The sequence below is a fragment of the Maniola hyperantus genome, chromosome 4 (assembly GCF_902806685.2).
Source record: "Maniola hyperantus chromosome 4, iAphHyp1.2, whole genome shotgun sequence".
Taxonomy (NCBI): Eukaryota; Metazoa; Arthropoda; class Insecta; order Lepidoptera; family Nymphalidae; genus Maniola; species Maniola hyperantus.
In genome coordinates this window covers 12,006,279-12,030,760 of record NC_048539.1, presented here as the reverse complement: position 1 = coordinate 12,030,760, position 24,482 = coordinate 12,006,279, and the positions used below count along the sequence as shown (strand labels likewise).

The window sequence follows — 24,482 nt, the reverse complement described above, 5'->3', positions numbered from 1 at the left end:
TTGAAGGGATCTCTAATTTTTTTGAAAATAAAATATAGCCTATGTCACTCAGGAATAATGTAGCTTTGTACTGGTGAAAGAATTTTTAAAATCGGATCAGTTGTTCCAAAGATTACCCCCTACAAAAAAGTAATTACACGTACGTACGTAGTAGTTCTTTGCCTACAAACAAACTTAACGAAATTACCTCTTTATAATATTAGGATTCAATGCTAGTTGCATATCTGTAGGTATCATAGTACTTATTTTATTGGTAGGTAGGTATATAGCTGTACTACCAGGTACTTGTTCTGAGCCGTAGATGGAGTAATAAAGCTAGATACAGGAACGTTTGCTTTCTCATTCACACTAAAAAGAGAGTACAGATAAAGTTACAAATGTGATAAACAGAGACGCAGCTAACCTATTTTTTTATCCCTTATCGTGTAACCGATTTTTTTCTACAATACATACAAGGAATGCAACTTTAGTTGCAAAACAAACCATGAGAATTCGTGACGCAATTGTATTTCTCATTAGTTATTTACTTGTTTTCACATAACAAACGTTTAATACAAATATTGTTGATCGGTTAATACAAATATTGATTACTAAACAATGGTAATAGTTGTCGTGTTATTCATCGTTACGTCGTGCTATCGCTATCTCGTACACGGTTACCACAGTACTTCAATCTAGATTTTTTACTCAATCTTCGTTCTTAGCAGGTTACGTGGTCTACACTCCGTAGTGGTGTTGTTGTACTCTATGGTGAAGGCTCAAAAAAGCTAGAACTCAGAGCCGTAAAACCAGTTTTAAAAAAACTCTATGGTGAAAGCTCAAAAAAGCTAGAACCCAAAGCCAAAAAAGTCTGTGATACTCTATAACTTTTTGTTGTTTTTGGTTTGCGAAGCACGTCATGGTGGTCATTTATTTTGTGTTCTAAATAATTATAAAAATTATTGTATTTTCATATTTCGTTGAAAACCATTGATTCTGGCGCTACCGCATTGCGTTACTCTTTTACACGATAAGTATATTAGTAGTTAAAAATGGCCGAGGCGGAAGGTATGTTTCATTTTACTATAACGCTGATGTTGCGTATCAAGTTTCTACAAACGGTTTGCATTTTCAGAATACAACCAGCAAAGACCGATGAAGACTAGCAAGCAACATAACGTATTACCGATCTGGGGTAACGAACAAACTATGAATCTGAACCCATTAATATTAGCAAACATTCAAGGTTCTAGCTACTTCAAAGGTAGGTAAGCAAACAAAACAACGCTCAGGAGTTATGGAAAATCATTATTCATCTTTTGTTTTGCTATTTTCCTCTTCTGTAATCTTCGACTTTAGATTTATGCATTGGTAACTTGTGTGCCACTGCAGTTATTAACATTGACCCAAAAACTGGTCTGGGAGGCAAAGTTCAGGGTGAATGAACTTCGAAATCCCTAATCTAGTGAAAGCTATGTAAAAATGGCGGCAAATTTAAAAAACTTAGGTTGTGTATGACTAGAAATAAATCTATGTGATACTATATTTTCATTGTAATTACATAATATGCTGATTGCTTATCATAATTATTCTATGCATTAATCCTGGATTCTGCTACACATTCCAGAAAATATAGGAATTTAAACTGGACTACATACATGATAATATTTTTTTAATAAAAATTATCAGAATAATTTAATGATCTCGCAAGATTTCTGTTCGCTGCATCACAATTAGATACTACATTTGAAACTGTTTTATTTATAAACCAGTTTTAATAAATATAAATCATGCACAATTGTATTGAGTAGGTACTTATGAAAATATATTATTAAATAAATAATAAAAATAAAATCTAATAAGTAATATAAAACCAGGTTATAAAAACAACAAGTGACATTTTCCTTAGTGTTGCAGATTACTAAAAATGCTAAAAATTCACTATCAGTATTTGTTAGACAAACTTGACACAAAATATGCAGGTTTTCTCTCTTGTGTCTTCTTTTACTTATAAAGCATTGTTATTAAGGACAAATTTCATTGAACACAGAATCCTAAAATATGTGTAACTTTACTATGGAAATGGGTCCATAAAAGTAATTAATTTTATAATTGAGTCTGAATCAGAAACACTTAAGTTGTGATGATCACATTGCACATTGTTATTATTGCAATTATTGTTGGCTGCATTAATGTTAATCGTGACAAAACTGTTTAAACTATCAGCAGTAATTGTTAGCCAGTCAGAACTCAGAAATACAAACCTTGTTTTTACCACTTGGGTGCTACCTAATATGCTACCATAGGTTAAGTGACTGAGGATTAATTAGTTACTACATATTTATATTTTTTATAATAATCTTTTTACCTACACTTCAAGGAGCGCCTTTGATCGCGAGACCACGTTTTACTTACTACTTACTGTACTGAATAAAAATACATATCTCAAATATTGGCACTTGTTGTGAACTGTGACCTAGCGGTCAAAGGAGCTCCGTGCGTGATACTGAAGAACACGTAGGTTTGAATCCTGCCAGTTCTGCAATTTTTGATATGTGTTTAAAATTGATTACAGTACGCGGCAGTAAATAATGTACATCGACCTTTAGAAAGAGATAGCGGTTTTGTAGAGCATTGTCTCTGTCGTTGAGACCAACAAAACGTCACATAGGTATGAGTTACAGACACATCGCTCTACAAAGCTTAAATCTCATTCTAAAGGTTGCTGTTCATTATTTTCTGCCACGTACTGTAGTTACTATTGATACATAAGCGTGTGCTTAAACTAGGAATGGATTGGTATGATCAATTTAAAAAGTGCTATGCTCCCTCCCACATTACAAATTTGATAACATTCATTATGATAGGTATGTTTTGTGCTATGATGTAATCACTAAAGTGTGGCGTTGTCTCCAGTGCATCTGTTCAAGCTGAAGACGTACCACGAGGTGGTGGACGAGATCTACTACCAGGTGAAGCACCTGGAGCCGTGGGAGCGCGGCAGTCGCAAGACGGCCGGCCAGACGGGCATGTGTGGCGGCGTGAGTATGTTAATACACATTGCATTTTGTTTTATTGTACCTCAAAACTTTTTAACTATTCTAGGCATATCAGAAAACTAACTAAACACTGTATTTATCATACCTTGTACACATTTCTGTCATACATGTTAGGTCGATTGCGTAAAACTTATATCAATCATTATTACAATATCAATTGTGATTGGCTGAATTTGTGCTATTCTTGTTGCAACAATGCATTGTAGTCAAAAGTGAGCGAGCGTCAACTAATCAAAGGTGATTCTAAGTCAACGGGAAGTACCCTGTAGGTTTCTTGACAGACAGACAGACAACAAAGTGATTCTATAAGGGTTCCGTTTTTCCTTTTGAGGTACGGAACCCTTAAAAACATATTTCTTGGAAGAATTGTGTGATTTTAAGTTAAAACATAATTTTTTTTCGTCTTATTTTGCTTTGTGGCTTTCAGTAGTCTCACACCGAGCACAATTCACTTCGCCAACGTCACAGTTTTTTTTTTGTACGAATCATGTAACTGAAGCATTTTGGACCTTTGCAGATTAATAAATTTATATCCCCCAGCTGGCACACCTAAAAGCCAATAATTGGGAATTGAATTGAAACTTATATCCCCAAATCCGCCATAGCAGCGGGATAAACAGAGTTTACACATATTTTTGTTACCATTATGTTATCTTTCTTCAATTTTGTTGTAGGTTAGAGGAGTGGGTGCGGGTGGCATAGTCTCCACAGCGTTCTGCCTCCTGTACAAGCTATACACACTGCGGCTAACTCGCAAACAGGTCAACGGCCTGCTGCAGCACACAGACTCACCTTACATCAGATCACTTGGTAGGTATGATTCAAAACAAAATTTGGTATTTAAGTGGGATATGAAACCGATTCTTACCAAAAATGCCAGAATAGTAGATTTATTTATAGTAGTGTACAGAGTAAGACAACAATAGGGCAAGCTGGCTTTCACTGGCTTGTTAATTGAAATCCATACTTCCATACAAATATTATAAATGCGAAAAAATTAATTCCCGCAGACGTTTTAAAATCTATGTCTACGCTTGTGCATTCGGGTTAGCGCGTGTGCGGAGCGGTACGATGTACGATTGACAAAGGCCATACAATTCGCAATATCACGAATCACGATACCTAGTGAGGCAAAACAAAAGAGAGCAGGGATGTCTAATTTTTTTTTCAAAACAGGTTTCATGTACATCCGGTACACGCAGCCACCAGCAGACCTGTTCGACTGGTACGCAGATTACCTCGACGACGAGGAGGAGGTGGACCCTCGCGCGGGAGGTGGAGGGCCGACCACCATCGGAGCCCTGGTACGACAGATGCTCATCAAGCTGGACTGGTTCAGCACACTGTTCCCACGGATACCGGTGCCCATACAGAAACAGATTGAGCAGAGGTTGGTGTTGGTTTATTTTACTAGCCTACCTTTATCTTTTGTCTGTTTTTATCAATAATATTTATAGCCAGATAAAGTAGATGTGAAAGACTTTTCAGAATTGGATGGTTTTTTCCATAGAACCCTATATAAACTAATAAACTTTACCTCTTTATAATTTTTGCCGAACAAATGAATAAGTACCTATTGTAAATATGTTTTCTCTGTAAGTGAATTTTGTAATTCTTTGAGAGAAATAAATAATTCTTTAACCTGATTTGTAATTCAAATATCTCTTTCACTTGTACCCTGAATTTACTAATATTCCTAAAAAGCACTGTTAAGTCATTCTATACAAGAAATTTTTATCTTCCACTTTTTAATTACTTCCATATCAAAAATATAAAATTACTAGCAGACAGACACACTTTCACATTTATAATATTAGTATGAACAATAGTAATGTGAAAGATTTTAAAACTTAATTGACAAAATATTTTCATTTTATAAAATACATATTTAAAAATTTGTATTAAAGCAGGGTAAATATTGTTAAATGAATCAACCACAATTTTTAAAACTCATTCATTTTGTGATTTTTGCAGCTGCCAAGTATCAACACAAGGAGCTATGCCATGCCAGCATCTTCTAAAACTATTGAGGAAAATACCTTGAAATATTTAAATCTAATATCATAACCCATTTCGGTTCAGGTTAGGAGAGCACAATAGGCAAAACAACGCATCAAAGCCGGCCAACTCAAACTACAGAGGGAATAACAGCAACTATAACCCGGGACGAATGGACAACGACCGGCGTGAACACGACGACAGGGACAGACGTGATTATGGAGATGGGGACAGGTATAACAACTACTTTTTACTTATCATTTGCTAACCACAATAGGCAATCATAAAATAATCAAACAACAGCCATAGCTACGTTAGAGGCACCATGAAAGTTTGAACACCAGACTTGAGGGACTCAGTCAAATATATATTATAGTCAAATACAGGACAGTTGGGCTCAGGAAGAGCATTGCTGTTTTAAAGTAATTTTTTTGTGATTCAGATTTTAGTCATTTTTTTGCAAATCCAAAAGAAAATAAAATTTGAGAGTTGTGATTGTAGTAGGCCAGACAATGAAATTGCGTTAAACTCCCCAAAGAAATCTAACCAAGCATACAGTTTACTTGTGATAGATGTGATAGATGTGATGATTTTTTCAGACATCAGAAAGAGAGGCCAGCAAGACGCGATGACAGAGACAGGGAGCGTGACAGGGACAGAGAACGTGAGCGTGATCGCGATCGCGAGAGAGACAGACGCGGTGATCGCGACGTCAATCGTGATCGCCACCGGGAACGATCACGATCGAGGGACCGCAACATCGATCGATCCAGAGACCGCCATAGCAACAGTTCGCGGTCTAAAGAACGCCGCCACAGATAATACTACGAGATTATTAACGTCAATGCTTTTGTTTGAGTCTTGACAGTTTAATTAAAATTAGTAATAATGTTACGTGATGTGTTTTATTCAACCAACCTGTCGATTTATTAGAAAATACGCTAAGGTTGACTGCACACTGGTTACTATCACCTGAACTGAGTGTGTCTCTCGTGTCTTGTCACGGTTAGTTAAAAAAGAAGTTGAAGTTTCTCCACAGCACAGGGCTCCTAAGAAATGATATTTCTGTTTAGACGCCTCTAAAAAACGGCAGCTAAAAAGAAGCGATCTTGGGTGATAGAAGCTATTGTGTCCTAAGTGTCTTGACTCTTCAGTAGATCACGACCTATGATAGATCAATCAAGTGTTAGTAGTTATATTTTTTGTTAGTAATCGTCACCTCACCACAAGGGGAGGTTTTTGGTTTACTGGTTCAATCATTTTAGAGATGTTAACATTGAGAACTTGTTTTGCCTAGTAAAAAAACAAGCATGATCATAAGATCAGACCATTGCTACTGAGCATAGGTCTCTTCAGAATGAGAAGGTTCAGGCCATAGTTTGCGATGCTGGCCCAATGCAGATTGGCTGACTTCACACACCTTTATGGAGAACTCTCAGGCATACAGGTTTCCTCACAATGCTTTCCTTTACATAATATAAAGCCAGTTGAAATGCACATAACTCAGAAAAATTAGAAGTGCATGCCTGGGTTCGAACCTAACACCCCAAAAAGGGGTAATGCTTTCACAAATTGTCGAGTGTCAATGGGGATTTGTGGAAGAAAGTTCACAAATCCCCATTTATAAGAGACTAGCTTATGCTCGCGACTTCGTCCGCGTGGACTATAAAATTTCAAAACCCTATTTCACCCCCTTAGGAGTTAAATTTTCAAAAATCCTTTCTTAGCGGATGCCTTTGTCATAATAGCTATCTGCATGCCAAATTTCAGCCCGATCCATCCAGTAGTTTGAGCTGTGCGTTGATAGATCAGTCAGTCAGTCAGTCACCTTTTCCTTTTATATATATAGACTAGCTGATGCCCGCGACTTCGTACGCGTGGATTTAGGTTTTTAAAAAGCCTGTGGGAACTTAAATTTTCCGGGATAAAAAGTAGCCTATGTCCTTCCCCGGGGTGCAAGCTACCTCTGTACCAAATTTCGTTAAAATCGGTTGAACGGTTGAGCCGTGAAAAGCTAGCAGACAGACAGACACACTTTCGCATTTATAATATTAGTATGGGTTAGTGGAATAACCCGATAAGTCATAGATTAATTATTGGTCTCGCTCCGCTCTACGTATATATGGGTAACCACTAGACAATCGCCATTTTCTACAATAAGATCAAATAAATACATAGAATGAAACATTTTTTTTAAATTCAAGCATTTTTATTTCCATTTGGAAAAAATTTAAGCTTAAAAGCTAAATTAATAAATAAATCCAATATAATTTTTTATGCTTGTACATCATCAGAAACACCTGTGATAACATTTATTTGCGTCATTTATGCTGCTGCACCTTTCACATTTTCTTGTTGTTCAAACTTGGGGTACTTTGCCTCAGTATCAGCCCATGATATTTTACTATTTGCAAGATCCCTTACTACAGTTGGTACTTCTTGCAAAGGTAGTCGAATTTGGCCCATACTATCTCTTTCCCTTAGAGTTACTGTATGAGGCTCCTTCATGGTATCAAAATCTACAGTAATAGCGTAAGGCACTCCAAGCTCATCTGTTCTAGCATATCTCCTACCGATTGAGCCAGATGAATCATCTACTTTGTGGGACACATCTACATTAGTAAGTTCTTGTGACAATTCTCTAACAAAAGGCTGGAACTCTGCATTTCCACTCAAAGGCAATACAGCACACTTCATAGGTGCTACAGTAGCAGGTAATGAGAAGTACGTTCTCTGCTCATCCCCTTCCCTCATCTTGAAGTTATGCTCCAAGATACAATAGAGAATTCTTCCAACACCGAATGATGGTTCAATAACACTTGGTATGATTTCTTCAACATGAACTGTCTTCTGACTCTTCTTGACACTCACAAGTTTTGGAGTGAGTTTGAAATCACCATTAGGAGTGTTAAGTACAAACTCTCCATCATTTTCTAATTTTTCTTGGAGTTGTTCTAAAGCTATGGAATCCATCGCTGCAAGTGCATCATTAATGACTTTTGCATCTTTCTTGAATTCCTTGCCAATTGCAGCTTTGTTAGGCACCGCTTCAACAACTTCAATCTGCTTTGGAGCTGGCAGTTTTTTCTCAGCAGCAAGTCGTGTACCAGTTGCTTTAGTATGTTGAGTGAGATCATAGGCAGATCTATCAGCACAACCCACACACTCCACCCAGCCATAACTAGATAGACATTCTGCATCCCAACAATCACAGGCATAATGAGCCATTTCATTGCCCATGTGTTGCCTAAATCTGAGTTTCTTAGGGTCAATGCCAACAGCTAGCATATACAAATGAATCCTTGCCATAAAGTACCCCAAGGTCTCATTGTTGACAGTACCTCTTCCCACAGCTTCCCCTATAGTTAAAATTTCAGCTGGTCTTCCCTGTTCCTGGCTGTCTGCTGAGTAGAACAACATTTGAGTATCCTTAACAGACTCAAATTTAGGATGATCCTTAGTATCACAGAAATGTTCTATTTCACACATTGTGAACTCTCTAACTCTTAGAAGTCCAGATCTTGGAGAGATTTCATTTCTGAAGGAGTTGCCAATTTGAGCTGCGGCAAATGGAAGTCTGCCTTGGTTAAATTCTAGGAGGCGTTTGAAGTTTACGAAAATGCCTTGTGCTGTCTCTGGTCTGAGAAAGCCTTTCACGAGACCAGAGGGACCAATCTGTGTGTTAAACATGAGGTTGAACTCAATGGGAGGTGTCAGCTCATTGCCACTGATGGGGGATTTCATGTCAAATCTCTTCATGAGAGCTGACATTTCATCAGCATTCATACCATCTAGCTTGACAAGGATATCTTCTATTTCAGCCTTGAGCTCTGCTGCAGTGTTTTTCTCACTTTTAATTTTCTCCAAATGAGCTTTAATAAGATGGTCTAACCTGAAGCACTCTCCTGTTTTGATATCCTTAGTCATGAGATCGGCAAACCTTTCAACATGCCCAGAAGCTTTAAGTACAGGCTCGGGAGTTAAAATTGAACAGTCAACTTCTAGCATTTGTTCTTGAAGAATAAAATACTTCCTCCACAACTGAATCATATTGCTTTTGAGCGCACAGCCCATCGGCCCGAAATCAAACTGACCTGTAATGCCACCATAGATAGCAAAAGATTGATCATAGAAGAATCTTCTTTTGATAAGGTCTTCCATTTTTGAACGATCGAATAATTCTTCTGCTGGCGATAAACTCAACTCTTTATCCTCTAATATCTTTTTCCTATTTTTTAATTCAGCAACAGCTTTTTTTATATCGATTTCGGGGGCTTTTTCTTCTTTTAGTTTTCTCACTAAATCACCTTGCTCCTTTACGCAGGCACGCAGCGGGGCGAGGATTTCTTCAATCTTAGGATCAGCCATAATTATTTCTCGATGTGGATTAGGGATTTTGATTTTTCGATGAGTTTTGTTACTTCCCCAGTGCAGAAGATTATCTGAATGTGAAAGTCTGAACTGGCTAGAGATTGGTGGCAGATGTTTTCTAAGAGCACTATAGTTAAACACTAACGCAAGAATGTTTTTCATTTAAAACTATAAAACCGTATGGTTCATAAGTTTTTTGCCACCCGGCAAATTATTTTAAAATGTTCGCGTGGCTGACGAAATTAGCAGCACATTAGCAGAAAGTAGACTTCAAATTTCCATGACAGCTGTCAACTGTCATTGGATGAATTTGAAAAATGAAAAATGCCATTTTCAGTGTTGTAAATAGTGATGCACCAAAGGATGCATCCATAGGAAACAAGGATGTCCTAGGGATTCATTTGGATTCACATTACAATAACAAAATACGGTACTATTTTATTATTGTAATGTGAATCAATTTTAATGATTGATGATATTTTTTTATGTATTTAAAATGTCATATTTTATTACTAAGTTTACAAATCATTAAATGGTCTGAAGGAAGTCGCGAGATGTTTCATGAAAACGCGTCATTTGCAAAACCATAAATACAATGTTACATAATGTGGCAACATTATATTTACTATCTCTTTCGTACTTTAAATCACAGCGTAAATGATTACGAGATGAAGCGTGAGGGAAATAGTTTAATTATTTGTTTTCTTTTGCAAATATTTTAGAACTTGACAGCACAAAGAAGTCGGCCATTTTATCATTTTATTGCTGGCTGAAGAACGGAGGGAGAAGTGAAGGCTTCTCAAGTGAAGCTGTAAATTAATTTTTGAATCGTTTTATTTTATGATAATAGCGTTCAAACCACGTACAAACAAGTATACGTATTTAGTGTAAGTTTTTAGTGAATTTATGTATTGCGTGTTGGAAGATGGACGATCCGAATAGAATGATGGCGCATAGCGGTGGTCTCATGGGACCTCAAGGCTACGGGCTGCCCGGCGGCGACGGAGCGCCTGCTGCTGGCGACGGCGAGGCTAGGAAGCAGGATATTGGCGAGATCCTGCAGCAAATTATGAACATAACCGACCAGAGCCTCGACGAGGCGCAAGCCAGGAAACACACGCTCAACTGTCACAGGATGAAGCCTGCGCTATTTTCTGTGTTGTGCGAAATCAAAGAAAAAACAGGTAGTTCATAATTATTTTAAGAACAAAAAATCAAGGTGCACATCCTGACTACCTACTACTAACAGACATATGGAACCTAGTTCTTTTATCAGCGTTATGTACACTAGAGAGAGGCCTAGACCTTTTATATACAACTATCGGTTTTTCTTTCCCCTCCACACATCACATGAGGAGCAGGCACAACAATAGGAAACAATCGGAATTCAATGTTAAATATATATTATAAAATTGCAGATAGGCAAAACATTGATATTTTAAAAAACTGAAACTAATTCGTAAGTGGTCATAATTCAAAATATGCCACTATTATAAATATGGGTGTGGGATCTATGCACTTTTTGATATCTAAAAACATTCTCAGCACACTTAAAAATGTTGGGCTAGGTAGTAGTTGTAGAGAATTTTCAGAGGTCATTAGAGGGAATTTTTCTATTCCAATAAATTTCAATAAACATAGTCTGCCATGGTACAGTATCAGAATACTTTTTATGCAATTAGTATCACACTGTATTGTATTGTCATCAGTCTTATCTCTCCGCAACACGCAAGAGGAAGAGCCTCCAGACCCTCAGCTGATGAGATTGGACAACATGCTGATTGCGGAGGGTGTAGCAGGCCCTGAGAAAGGTGGTGGAGCAGGGGCGGCCGCCTCTGCCTCGGCTGCTGCGGGCGAATGGGGTGATTGACCTTTAACACTATTTTTGTCATTCAATATGAGTTGACTCCTGGTTTTGCTCATGTGGAACTTACAAATCTTTTCTCAGTGAGAGTCTATGTTAAAGAGAGAACAACACAACTCAACCAATCGATTTAAGCTGTATATTGACATATCAGTCAGTTTTATCTCATTCTAATAATTATTATTAGTAAAATAAAAGATACAATATTACTTTATTTACATTTTCATGTCAGAATAATAATTCTGTGAAAATAAATTAGACTTTTAGTTGGTCATAATATTAGAATAGAACAGGTATCGAATTTGTTTTTTCTCTATAGCCTTTCCATATTATGGTAGTCTCGAATAGGTCTTGAATAAATAATTTTACCTGTGTCAATAAGGATTTCAACTATCAATTTCATTTTTAGAGTTATTAGAGAAGAACTTTGTTTACATTCAACAAAGTTTATTGTGAACATTTTGTCTTCTAAATTTATCTTTACAAATTATATTTTCAGTATATAAAAATTAAAAATGAATTCCTATGAGAACCTAGAATCATTAGTACCAGTTAAAATGAGTAGAAAAGGTTGAGTTTTCTGTATGAACACTATTATTTAATTCATTTGTGATTATGATTGAAAAGCACATTACCTTTTATTTAATTTTCCCTGTTTATTTAGGAAATTTTCATCTATACCATCCACTATAACTATAAATTCACCTCACTTTTTTCGGGTTTTTTATGTACAATCCTGTGCATAATCTACATTGTACATAATTCAGGCTTCAATTAATTAACAAGATGTATTGCTAAAGCTGTGATAGCCTAGTGGTTAGGACGTCCGCCTTCCAATCTGAGGTCGGGGGTTCGATCCCCAGCATGCACCTCTAACTTTTCGGAGTTATGTGCGTTTTAAGTAATTAAATATCACTTGCTTTAATGGTGAAGAAAAACATCGTGAGGAAACCTGCAGGCATGCAGGTTTCCTCACAGAGTTCTCCATAATGTTCTTAAAGGTGTGTGAAATCTATCAATCCGCACATGGCCAGCGTGGTAGACTATGGCCAAACCCTTCTCACTCTGATAGGAGACCCGTGTTCTGTAGTGAGCCGGCGATGGGTTGATCATGATGATGATGATGATTGCTATACTCTGTTGAAAATCTAAAAGAACAGATCCTAAGCTAGGTCCATGTGTAGATACTTGCTCAGTGATACAGGCTCAATTAACATTCAGATTGCATTTTAAAAGTTACTAGATTTAACTTAAAAGTATGTTGTGTATAGTTAATCATGAAATTGCTTTTAACTTCTGAAATCAATTAATCTAAGGTGCTATCTCCACGTGCGAGGGAATCGCAATGAGTCCGATCTACTATCGTCGGCGGTAGTATCGCTCTGTAGAGATTGCCCTATAAGAGTTGTATCAATTTTGGTGGCACGGCGAGACTATCGCCGCGATTATCTCGTCCGTGGAGATGGCGCCCAAGGCCAATGATTGGTAAAGCAATTTTATGGTAGAAGTATAGTACGCTACAGGTCGAGATGGCAATCGGGCTATGAGGCGGGGGAACGCCGCAAGACCGCGCTATCCCGCACTGGATTAACGTCTCTTAATTGCCGTCTTGCAATCTCGACCTGTGGCGTACTATATAATGTAATGTGGATTGTGGATACAGCGTAATATTGTGTGTGGTGTTTGTGCAAAATATGTTATAATATGCTATATTCAGTTTGCCCAATGAACTGAGTTATGCATAAATGGTAGCCAAACATTAAAATTAACCTTTTGATGTAAGCATGAAACTAATTTGTTGACAGTACATAATATTTGATTTCTGTAGACCGTAGTTAATTAAATTATGAAGTAAAACTAACTCATGATTAGAAACCAATGAATACAAAAAAAAATAGTAAAAATAGTCATTGAAAAAATATTTTTAATCTTTAAATAGGAGTGTGCAATGTACATAATGTTATGTTTCATGAGGAAAAGTAATATAAAATAATTCTTATACAAAATAATAAAAATGAGTCTAATAAATTAGCTTTATTTAGTTTTTTGATGATACCTTCGCCTTCGTGCAATGATTTCATAATTTATTCATTACTTTGCATAATAATTATGTATCTATTGCCAAGTACGAAATCTAATATAAAAATATAATAAAATAACTAATTTAATTTTGTATCGCATAATTAAGTTTTTAAAAGTATGTTGGTTATGATTTAAGTGGCCTATACTCCAACGAAAGTTAATATGATAAAATACATACAGAAATAGTATTTTTATTATAAGATGTTAGTTAATGGTTAGAGGGTAAATATTTTTGTGGTGGTTTAGTATGTAACAATATTAACTATGATGGAATAAAACCATGCATGTACTAACAGAATGCATATTGGGTCAGGAATGCATGTTCTCTTTCTGTCCCGTTTGCTGCAACTTAAGGCACTGTGGCCCAAGCAGATAACGCGATCGAGCATTCCGACTACCGCGCGAAGCTGGCCCAGATCCGACAGATCTACCACCAGGAGCTCGACAAGTACGAGAACGCGTGCAACGAGTTCACCACGCACGTCATGAACCTGCTCCGGGAGCAGAGTCGCACCAGACCCATCACTCCTAAGGTGGGTCTTCCTCGGCACGACACGACATATCTACCACCAGTAGCAGAGTACTCTTCATATGGGCAGATAAGCATTGCTTACCTTGATATTTTGAATAAAAATATACCCCCCTCCCCATTTTATTATGGGTACCTTCAAGTCAAAAGTGAATCTTGAAGGCATCATCTTGAAGGTCTTAGGCTGTATCCTCACTTGCCAGCAGGTCTGATTGAAGCCAAGTGCATGTCTACACATTAAAAAAAATTGCAGAAATTTCTATTTTCTTAACATTGAACAGTTATAACGACATCTGCAAAGTATGTAATATAAAGTTGTACAACAGGAAATAGAGCGCATGGTGCAGATCATCCACAAGAAGTTCAGTTCCATTCAGATGCAGCTAAAACAGTCCACCTGTGAAGCAGTCATGATCCTACGTTCACGGTGAGTTCATATACTTCCGTTTTTGATTAAGGACATTATCCATACTGATATTATAAATGCGAAAGTGTGTCTGTCTGTCTGCTAGCTTTTCACGGCTCAACCGTTCAACCGATTTTGACGAAATTTAGTACAGAGGTAGCTTACAACCCGGGGAAGGACATAGGCTACTTTTTATCCCGGAAAATTTAAGAGTTCCCACAGGATTTTTAAAAACCTAAATCCACGCGTACGAAGTCGCGGGCATCAGCTAGTTACTTATAAAACTTTTAATCTAGATTTAATAGGTATTAATAACTGACAATCCTATGAAATAAAAATACTTAATTATTTGTAACAAAGTTTACTTTACAAATAGCATTTTATCCCACAAACTCTTACAGAAAAGGAATGTTTTTATTTTTGTTTTCATAACTAGCTCTTGCGACTTCGTCCGCGTGGATTACACAAATTTCAAACACCTAAATAGGTGTATAACCTAACCTCATAATGATGTTTTCATTTAATTATTTTGGCTGTTATACAATATAATATTATGCCGCTTTTTCGTAAATTTTGCAGAATTTACGTGTCCAGCTCAACCTCGGCCTAGTTACAAAAAAGAGAGGAAAATTAAAATGAGCTAAAAAAGCATAAAATGAAATTGAAGAATGTAATATCGCTTGCAGTTTCCTGGACGCGCGCCGAAAGCGCCGCAACTTCAGCAAGCAGGCCTCAGAGATCCTCAACGAGTACTTCTACTCGCACCTCTCCAACCCTTACCCCAGCGAGGAGGCTAAGGAGGAGCTGGCGCGCAAGTGCGGCATCACGGTCTCCCAGGTATCCACTAGCTCTGTGCCTATTCCCCAGCTTCCTCGACTCGCGGCGGAAGAGGCGGAACTTCAGCAGACGGGCTCTGGACTTACTCAACGATTATTTCTATTCGCATCTCGCGAACCCGTATCCGAGTGAAGAAGTGAAGGCCCAGTTGGCTCGACGCTGTGGCATCAATGTCTCGCAGGTACTCGCGACTCATCCCACTTCTGATATCGACACAATAAACTGTACATCCGTCTGTCTGACTCTGTCTGTCATAGCCTTATTCTGAATTAATGCGCATATTTACTTTCAATTTTTTTTTTTTTTAACTTTTAATTCACAAATGTAATGTGTAATGTAATACAAATAAAATTTTATCCAATTCCACACGTCATTGGCGAAGTAAATTGCGCCCGTCTGGACTATGGTGCAGCTGCACGCCATAAAACAAAATTGAATTGAATTGAATCCCATTTTTCCATTGAGAGAAAAAGATCTTTTTCCACAAAGGGATTCTTGAACTGAGTCTAGTTATAAATTGATTGAATGGCTCTCTTTTGCAAAATAAAGTAGTCTGGTGTAAATTAACTGTAATATGTTGACAGGTGTCCAATTGGTTCGGCAACAAGCGCATTCGCTACAAGAAGAACATTGGCAAAGCGCAAGAAGAGGCCAATCTCTACGCCGCCAAGAAAGCAGCCGGTAAGTAGCCTTCCATCAGTTACGGTGCGTGTACACTGCGCAAATAGGCCTTGATCCAGGTTCCTTGCGGGGTATGTTTACTCAGTGCACATAGGCCGCCCAAATGTCTCAACTTGCGTGAGTTATATGCACTGTGTACTCGCACTGAAATGTGCAGTTACTAAAACTTCAGTAAATATTACTCTCGAAATAATTGAAACTTCAAAGCTTTACTTTTAATTCACCTTGTAAAAAATGCCCCTCTATTCATAAACATTCCAAAAGTTCTATAAACCTCATTTAGTTGAAACTTGAATCACCCTTGTTTTATGGCTTTTTATATGAGTAAAAAAATATCTGAAAGGATTGTCCTTTATCAACAAGCGTAATAATATTGTCATTTTCTACCCAACAAGCGTAAAAATAGAGTTGTTTGAGGTGGGATCAATTCATTTTAGTTAAAGGTATTAAAATTATCGTGGAAAACGTATTGTTTTTATCTTTTTTATATCCTTTAAAATAAGCGAGAATGAAGATCAAAGTGCGCTTTTCCACTCATAGTATTCGTTATAATAACATTTTAATAAATAAAACTAATTGTGGGCTCTTCTCAGACCTGGGCGCGTTTGGAACCCTCGTAGCTTTAGTTTTAAGTTTGCGTAATAATTACCGCCACTATATCTTACAAATCCCACATCTGACTATCAAAAAGAGTAATTTATTACCTATTTTGAATAAATCATTTGAATTTGAATTTGAAAAAAAAAACATTATAAGATCGCTCTCTTTTGGTTTCATGATTATTTGATTACTAGTTGATGCCCGCGACTTCATCCGCGTTATGTTTTCAAAAATTCCTTGGGAACTTATTTTCGGGATAGAAAATAGCCTACGAGTATGTCACTCTTCAGGTCTTTAATTATATCCATGCAAAAAATCACGTCGATCCGTTGTGACGTGATTGAAGGAAAACAAACACTTTCGCAGTTATAATATGGTAAGATAATTCTCTACTAACCCAAAAATTTATGTGACATTCCATATTATATCACCCTTACTTATAAACCCTTATTGATATAATATGATTAAAATTGTAATTATTGAATAAAATATTGTGAATATTGAAATGCATAAAATACTAAATGAGTGATTAATGCTTTAGCATATCGGGGTTTATAGAACATTGTATATGTTTATGAGTGGGTTGGACTACATAGCCTGGTTTCCGCACACAGACCTGTCGTGGGCGGGCGCGGGCAGACGCGAGGCTCGCTCTCCGGCCGGCCACGCCGCATACAACAGTAAACAGATATATTGCCCTGAGGCCAGGGACTAATCTAGCGGGAAATCTACGAAATTGAGCGATTCCGCTGGAATGTGTCGCGGAAATGTTAGATGCGCTATTTCTGCGCGAACAAAACGCCGAACAAAATTTCCACACGCGAAAATTAATGCATTACCACTTTTATAAGTTACGCCGATGTTCCTGCGCAGAAATCTTATTATTGAATGGCGCAAAAATACCTCAGCCAATCATAGCGCGCGTACGCCCGTTATTAGTTGTTGTCTACACGTCATTTTTTGTACGCGCGAATTTTTGACCGAGACAACACAAGTCTCTGTTGTTCTTGTGTTTAAAATCTTAATGCCAAGCAATAAGTCTGTATTTGTTTGGTTCCGCTATTCTGCTCAAACGAATATAGCCGATGCGACTTATAAAAGTGGTACCACTGTGGTAATATAATATGTACATTCGAACGGAATTCCGCGCGCGTTTTGCCCCTAGATTTGTCCCTGGCTTAATAATAATTATACTTAATCTTAAATAATTGCAAAATTAAATACAATAGCCTTGATATAGACTATTTAAAATTAAATATTTTGATATACATATTATTTGCAAATTGCAGCAATAATTTTGCCTTTAAATCAATGAGGTCTATAAAAATATAGAGGTCGTATGGCGACTCATTGTTCTTAAGAAAGACTCTTTATGGAAAACTATGAGTACTTTTTAGTTTTAAAAAAAGCAATTAAAAGAATTAAGAGTGTATTCCTTTTTCCACATGATAACTGACGCATCTCTTCCGCAGCAGCGGGCGCCTCACCCTACTCCATGGGCGCGGCATCCGGCACGGCAACGCCCATGATGTCCCCCGCGCCCACGCAGGATTCCATGGGCTACTCGCTCCCGGCGCCGGGCTACGACCAGCCCCAGCCGCCCTACGACGCGGCCATGGGCTACGACCCCATGCACCAGGACCTCTCGCCCTAGGCGCGCCAGGTACAATAATTTCCATAGCTTCCCCAACCGCCCTAGGACGTGCTTGCTCTTTCTCTCACACGGAACACTCACGGTTTTCTTCTTTTGTTCTAGGGCCCGCACAATCGCGCAGCTTCCACAAAATTGCCATTACTATAAGTTGCGACACGCGGCGTAGGCGAGCGCCCCCTAGCTCTAGGACCTTGTATACTATACCACTGCGTCTACACTAAACTAGTTAAATGTTGTTTTATACGCGATTTCTATTGAAATTCATCGATTTATTTTTGTGTATTATTACTTTTATTTTATACAATAATTTACATACGTTTTACCCGAGTATTTATTGTAATATTTTTTTATAATGTACAGTGATATCCTACAATTTACGTGAGATAGGCAAATCAAATAACTCGCCCGAGAGTAGACATAACACTCTAGTCCTGTACTAAAAAAATATTCATGTCAAGCTAAAGAAAGCATTTCGACATTTACTTTTACAAAATCAAATTTTACGCAATTCTTTAAAAACACACGCATACATTTTTGTATATAATTTTTTGTTGATAAATGAATGCAGGCGACTGTGTTAGTTCGCGCATGTCAAATAGGTCAAGAATATGCATGGAATTTATGTAAATAAGGATATGACTGTACATAATTATTATGTATTTTACTAGTTCTCGAAAAGTATTATTTTGGCCCAGTGATTGTTTCTAAAGTCAAGTATTCGGCAGTATTACCGCAGCAAGTGACAAGATCTCTTTTTGTAAACGTTCACTTAGTATACCCAGGCCATGATACTATTTTCTATTTGACATATAGAAAAGTTTGTGCTTAAATAAACTTTAACAAAGTGCTTTCGAATCGTAAAGTAAATCTACTACATAGATTACTTTAGTGACCTCATCCGATACAAGTCTAGATATTATATATATTACAGATAGTAGTTGCAATTTGCTTTACACAAAGCTTTGTCTACAACAACAAAATATACCTTACTAACATTAACAATTAGTTCAATGTTGAAATTCGAGTCATTTAATTCGCGGTCATGAGGACCTCAAACGAGGTAATGCACGAGTGAGGGACAATTCACACATCTGATCTTTTTTGACCAAATGGTCCTATATTTTGGCAAGAGTAAGTTATTGTATTATATATCAACTCCCCGCGAGAGATGGCCGTATTATTTTTAATCTGTCAAATATAAAAAAGTGAAGTGGCTGAAGTATAACGTAAAATTTAAATCCTCACGCGTCATTTTAACTTTTGGTGTCCAAAGTACGATTTTAGTCCTTATTTTAAAGGTGAACCGTACTTTTGGCATGGACAGTTAACCCATGGAGTTAAAATAGCGCGTGAGGAGTAATTTTTTAGGTACTATATAAATAATTTAAAATAAATAACTAATCCTTACCATACGGTGAATATAAATATACGATAGTATGTAAGTGAATGTAGTGTAATGTTTATATTGTAAGCGTTAAGATATGTTTTTGTGCTGACTAGTTGGTTGTGGGCGAGCCTTTGCGGTAGTGTCGACTGCCGATAACATCTAAGTCAGTGGCGTGCAGGTCATAGAGGCATAAATGCACTGCTTACCCTAGTTGTAATAGCTCAAGGCATATTTTCTATTATGACCTGCAAGTGAACAGGTTCCTACCTAACTAATGCTTACCATTAGCTAGGTAGGAACCTGTGCACGCCACTGCATCTAACTATACCTTGTTCATTGAGACAAGCTAATAGGGCAGTAAGAAACTACACATTGGTCGCAGCTGGTAACGCCCATAGGGCACGTTCCTGTTGCGACCAAAATGAAAGTGGATTATTTCCTAACTTCCGGTATTTTACTCACAGTAATTACTAATCATACAAATAAAATATCTCATTATTAATTTTATTCCGATACCGTACGGACAAATGCACGGGCAAAAGCTAGCAATCTTTAATATATTTTTATTAAATTTATTTAATAAAATTTATTTAATATACTTTATATTTTTATAATTTTTATAGTGTTTTTTTACCCACACTTCAAGGAAATTTCTAAATAATTTTAAATACACATCAAAAATTATGTATTTAAAATTATTTAGAATCGTGAAGATGTTTTGTAGTGAGCAATATAAACGCACCCTTACTTTTTTAGGGAATGGTCACTCTCACTGACCAACCATGATCATAATGCGTACTTGTCACTTCTGTACAATAAATTGTGTGAGAAAGAATGCCCCGAGTTAGCTCGACTCCCTGAACAAGCTACAAAAGATTAGTTAGAGTTTTCTGTATATTTTTCAGTTCCTATATTCCTTTTTTGGGATATCTCAGATATCTGTTACACCTTTCCTTTGTAATTCTGGCTACTAAATAGGAAGATCACATTGGCAGTCGACAATATACTTGGGCTGCCGAAATAAAGTGTGCAATTTTAATATTTTACTAGACGAAGTTATAAAGGTCGGCGCACACTGAGTATATCTCTTTTTCACGTAACTCCTATTTACTACGTACCAGTAAGCGATTTTATCCTTTTAACATAAGTTTCAACGCCTCAATTTGTTTTCAATTAAATTCGGTGTTGTGAATATCGGTATGGCAACTATGAGTTTTTCAAACGTTTACTCACTAGGATTTGAGTGAAATGTTTGTACGACAAATTGTAGTTCTCTACATGAGTTACTAAAGATATTATTATTCCGAACCACGCTGCACGCAACAGTGCTGCCGCAATAGTGCTGTCGCAGTACTACTGGTCCCCATACAATCTATAAGTTTATATGAGATTACATTCCGAGCTAGGTAGCAGTGTTCCGCTACATTGCTGCCGCGACATTGCTGCCTAGCTCGGAATGTAATTTCATACAAGCTTATAGAGATTGTATGGGGACCAGCTGTAGTGCCGCGACAGCACTGCTGCGTGCAACGTAGTTCGGAATCATACCTTAATGCTTTTATAGCTTTTACTTTGTTTTACATAATGTTTTACGCAGTTGTTAGCGAGTATAGGTATCGACAGGTCGAGATGGTAATGGGGGTATAAGGCGGGGAGACGCCCCGCACACCCGCACGTTACCCGTGCTATCCCACACCGGGTTCGTGCGGAGGCTGTTCGGGTGTGCAGGGCGTGCCCACCCCGATTGCTATCTCGATCTGCCGCGGACTGTAAATGTTTTTCAGAACTCAGGTTCAAGACATATTGTTTCAGAGTCAAAGTGCAGTGACGCGACTTTTAACAAAACAATTAAATTCACTATGTAAATTGTAATTATATACATATTATTTAGTGTGGGACAAATGTGCTCGTTGTAGTTAAAGTTCAATGAATGTACAAATAACATAGAAGTAAAAACTGGTCAAGTGCGAGTTGGACTCGCACATGAAGGGATCCGTACAAGATTCTTTGTGAACTTTCACTGTGTACTTTTTAATTTGCATGGCGGCCATTTTGAAATTTAATTATTAATTTACACTGAAAATTTTAACTATCTAGGTCCCTTTTCATGAGATACAGTCCACAGACAGACGGATGGACAGCAGAGGCTTAGTAATAGGGTCCCGTTGGTACCCTTCGGATACGGAACCATGAAAATATGGGTCGGTTCAATTTGGCTCTGTGTTAATGTGTCTTGAGCCTTATTATACTAGCACTACTATACCATAATATATTATATTTTCGGTGCTAAATGATAATGTTGCTGGCACAGAATATTATTTTTGCATGTAGTGTATAAGTTAAGTGTTAATGATTTTATTTAGTTTCGTTCTGATTCAATGAAAATAGATTGTGTATTGCCCAATAAACCGGGAGACGGTGAACTATTTATTCATTGTTTAAATTTATTTATTGTAATACATACATTACTAATTGTAATAAAATATCGACTGGTACCAGAGCATCTTTGGGTGGGTGGGTAGGGTTACACCCCATAACAGGTTATCCCGTACAAATGATAGTCAAAAATCTCAGTGGACCGGTTTTTTATTTTGAGGCACCAATCAATCACAAACGGAGCTATGTTTTCTACTTGAATTTCGAATGTTTTTTAAACAAGTTCGTGATTGGTTGGTGACTCAAATAGTTAACTAGCCTACTGAGCTTTTTGGCTCTTATCATTTGTATAGGATTACGTAACAGAGAGAGCGCTATACTAACTTCTTTCCGCGGAAAGAGTATATTTCGACTAAGACGTGAGTTCAACCGACAGACATTTATATTTATAATGATACTAGCGACCCGCCCCGGCTTCGCACGGATAGCTTATTGCAATTTTCGCAAGGAATAATGTAGCTTTCTACTGGTGAAAGAATTTTCAAAATTAGTTCAGTAGTTCCAGAGATTACTTCCTACAAACAAACTTACAAACTTTAAATCTTTATAATATTGGTATAGATCAAGCTCTGGAACAAATTGGTCACCGTCTCTTAGACCATATTATGCAGCCTAACGAGATGGATAGTTCCACTGTCCACATAGAAATAGTTCGGATATAAATAAATAAAATAATAGAATTAAGTTGATGTGTTCTAAAGTCAAGATATCTGAAACAGTATACGAAGAAAACGTTAAAGAGAAAAATATAATAATTGGAGTTAAACTACAGCGGATCATTATAAAACACGCCGCTGTCTATGTCCTTTATAATACAGGGTGTTTTATTTATTTGAGACTGTGCAGTTACCTTAAACCTAAATGTTCACGAAGACTGTCTTGAAGAGAACGCACTTCATGTAAATTATTTTAATTTTAAGTACCTACCTTTATATTTTACTAAAAAGATATTCTACTTTTAGTAGATATTTTTTTCTTCCTAGCATTTGTCGCGGACTACGCCATGGTTCGTTGCTTACCCCAGCTGGTCGATACCGGAAAACCTGCATCAATCATTATTACAATCGCAATAATTGTTGTGATTGGCTGAATTTATGGTGTACTTGTTGCAACAATGTATTGTAGCCAATAGTGAGCGAGCGTCAACCATTAGGTGACTGCAATCGTTACACTGTAGCTGTTCATAGAGCCCCTGGGTGCTCATAAAACGCTTTAATTTAATCCTAAACAGTTTTCTCATTTAAGTAGTTTAAGATTTCCAAACACTTCCAAGCAAACAAAACACCTTGTGTAAACTAACGCATACTATTTATACGATTTTAATAATAGATTTTAATGAGATTCGATTAATGTAGTGATACGAGTAAACGAGCGGCGTGGCACATGTATACGACAAGTTCAATGTTATTGCGACCATCAGATTGAATAAATTACATTTTTGTGTAGTTATATTGACGTTTTATTTTCTTTCATCCTTTCAACCTTAAGGTTCAAACACATTTGTCTGCGCTGCGCGATGCGGCAGCGCCTTGCTTCATACAAACTCATGTAAACTTTAATTTTCCTGCATGCGCTTTGCTTCATACAAACTTATATACCTAAACTATATTTACCGCGCCGCTACGCGCAGCTTAAGTGCGTTGGCAGTTTGGGACCTTTATCTTATTGCTATAATCAATTATAATTATGATTATGATTATTTCTAAAGCCGTAAAACGAAATTCGGATCTAGTGTACAACCTCTCTTTCAAAATATACGCACTACGACTACTTCGGATCAAGAATTCTCGGATTCGAATCGAAAGCAGTAAAGAATCACGTTAGACCTAGACTGGCCGTCATCACGCGTGAGATGCATTCATTCATTGTTAGCTTTGAACCATTCACTATAACGACTAAAACTTTCTAAATTCTACAGGTAAGTATAAACTGGCTGTCTAAATCATGTCATCAAAAACTTGCAGGTGCACTGCCTTGATATTAATGCATCTGGTTGTTTTTAGGGTTCCGTATCTCCAAAAAAGAAAAGGAACTCTTATAGGATCACTTCGTTTTTTCTGTCTGTCAAGGCAATCAAAACCTTAGGATACTTCTTGTTGACCTAGAACTTAGATTTATTATAGACCTGAATCATGAAAGGCAGGTCAGGTAGCCATGTCTCATAGCACATAAAACCCAAAACGCGTGAATTTGTGCTTACATTACCAAAAGAAAAACAGAACCCTTCGTGTGCGAGTTCGACTCGCACTGGGCCGATTTTTAATAGATTCTATATGTAGAGATTCGTATTTCTATCAATATGGTCAGTAGGTCAAGGCCATCTTCCCGCACAGACTACTGCTGTCCTATAAGTACCTACCTATTGGAAAATTGTTTGCCATATAAAATTAGTAGGTATAGGAAAGCAGACGTTTACAGCTGTCATGGTTTTTCATCTTTGCCGCAACGCGTGGTCGTATCTAAGCATGATAGCTACGGCAACTTGTACGGCAAGAATTTCTTGGTCTTTTTGTCACAATGCGTCGTGAGCGTCTTCACAGAGTACATTGGTATAATATGAGCGTCTTCATAAGAACCATAAATAACACGAATTTCACTA

The 24,482-nt window shown here is 37.2% G+C and overlaps 3 protein-coding genes across 9 annotated transcripts; 2 read left to right on the top strand and 1 right to left on the bottom strand.

The window, feature by feature from the left end:
• The first annotated feature begins 858 nt into the window (after positions 1–858).
• On the top strand, positions 859–5,930 carry LOC117981867 (pre-mRNA-splicing factor 38B-like). 2 transcript variants are annotated; one of them, XM_034968106.2, is made up of 7 exons: positions 861–1,047; positions 1,115–1,243; positions 2,896–3,020; positions 3,713–3,848; positions 4,215–4,428; positions 5,121–5,270; positions 5,636–5,930. In XM_034968106.2, the coding sequence occupies exons 1-7, from the start codon at positions 1,032–1,034 to the stop codon at positions 5,856–5,858; spliced, it is 993 nt and encodes a 330-aa protein (XP_034823997.1). In that variant the 5' UTR covers positions 861–1,031; the 3' UTR covers positions 5,859–5,930. The 2 variants fall into 2 exon arrangements, with proteins under 2 accessions (XP_069354141.1, XP_034823997.1); XM_069498040.1 differs by lacking the exon at positions 5,636–5,930 and having other exon boundaries at positions 859–1,047; positions 5,013–5,221.
• A 1,307-nt stretch (positions 5,931–7,237) lies between these two features.
• GlyRS (glycine--tRNA ligase) lies at positions 7,238–9,678 on the bottom strand. Its single transcript, XM_034968055.2, has one exon. The coding sequence runs from the start codon at positions 9,567–9,569 to the stop codon at positions 7,362–7,364; it is 2,208 nt and encodes a 735-aa protein (XP_034823946.1). The 5' UTR covers positions 9,570–9,678; the 3' UTR covers positions 7,238–7,361.
• A 400-nt stretch (positions 9,679–10,078) lies between these two features.
• On the top strand, positions 10,079–23,332 carry exd (PBX homeobox extradenticle). Of its 6 annotated transcripts, none has more exons than XM_069498027.1 (9): positions 10,079–10,591; positions 11,117–11,269; positions 13,708–13,886; positions 14,209–14,309; positions 14,975–15,125; positions 15,710–15,806; positions 17,021–17,086; positions 17,882–18,069; positions 18,163–23,332. In XM_069498027.1, the coding sequence occupies exons 1-8, from the start codon at positions 10,333–10,335 to the stop codon at positions 18,058–18,060; spliced, it is 1,185 nt and encodes a 394-aa protein (XP_069354128.1). In that variant the 5' UTR covers positions 10,079–10,332; the 3' UTR covers positions 18,061–18,069; positions 18,163–23,332. The 6 variants fall into 6 exon arrangements, with proteins under 6 accessions (XP_069354128.1, XP_034823977.1, XP_034823980.1 ...); XM_034968086.2 differs by having other exon boundaries at positions 10,080–10,591; positions 17,879–18,069; XM_034968087.2 differs by having other exon boundaries at positions 10,082–10,591; positions 13,726–13,886; positions 17,879–18,069.
• Positions 23,333–24,482: the final 1,150 nt, after the last annotated feature.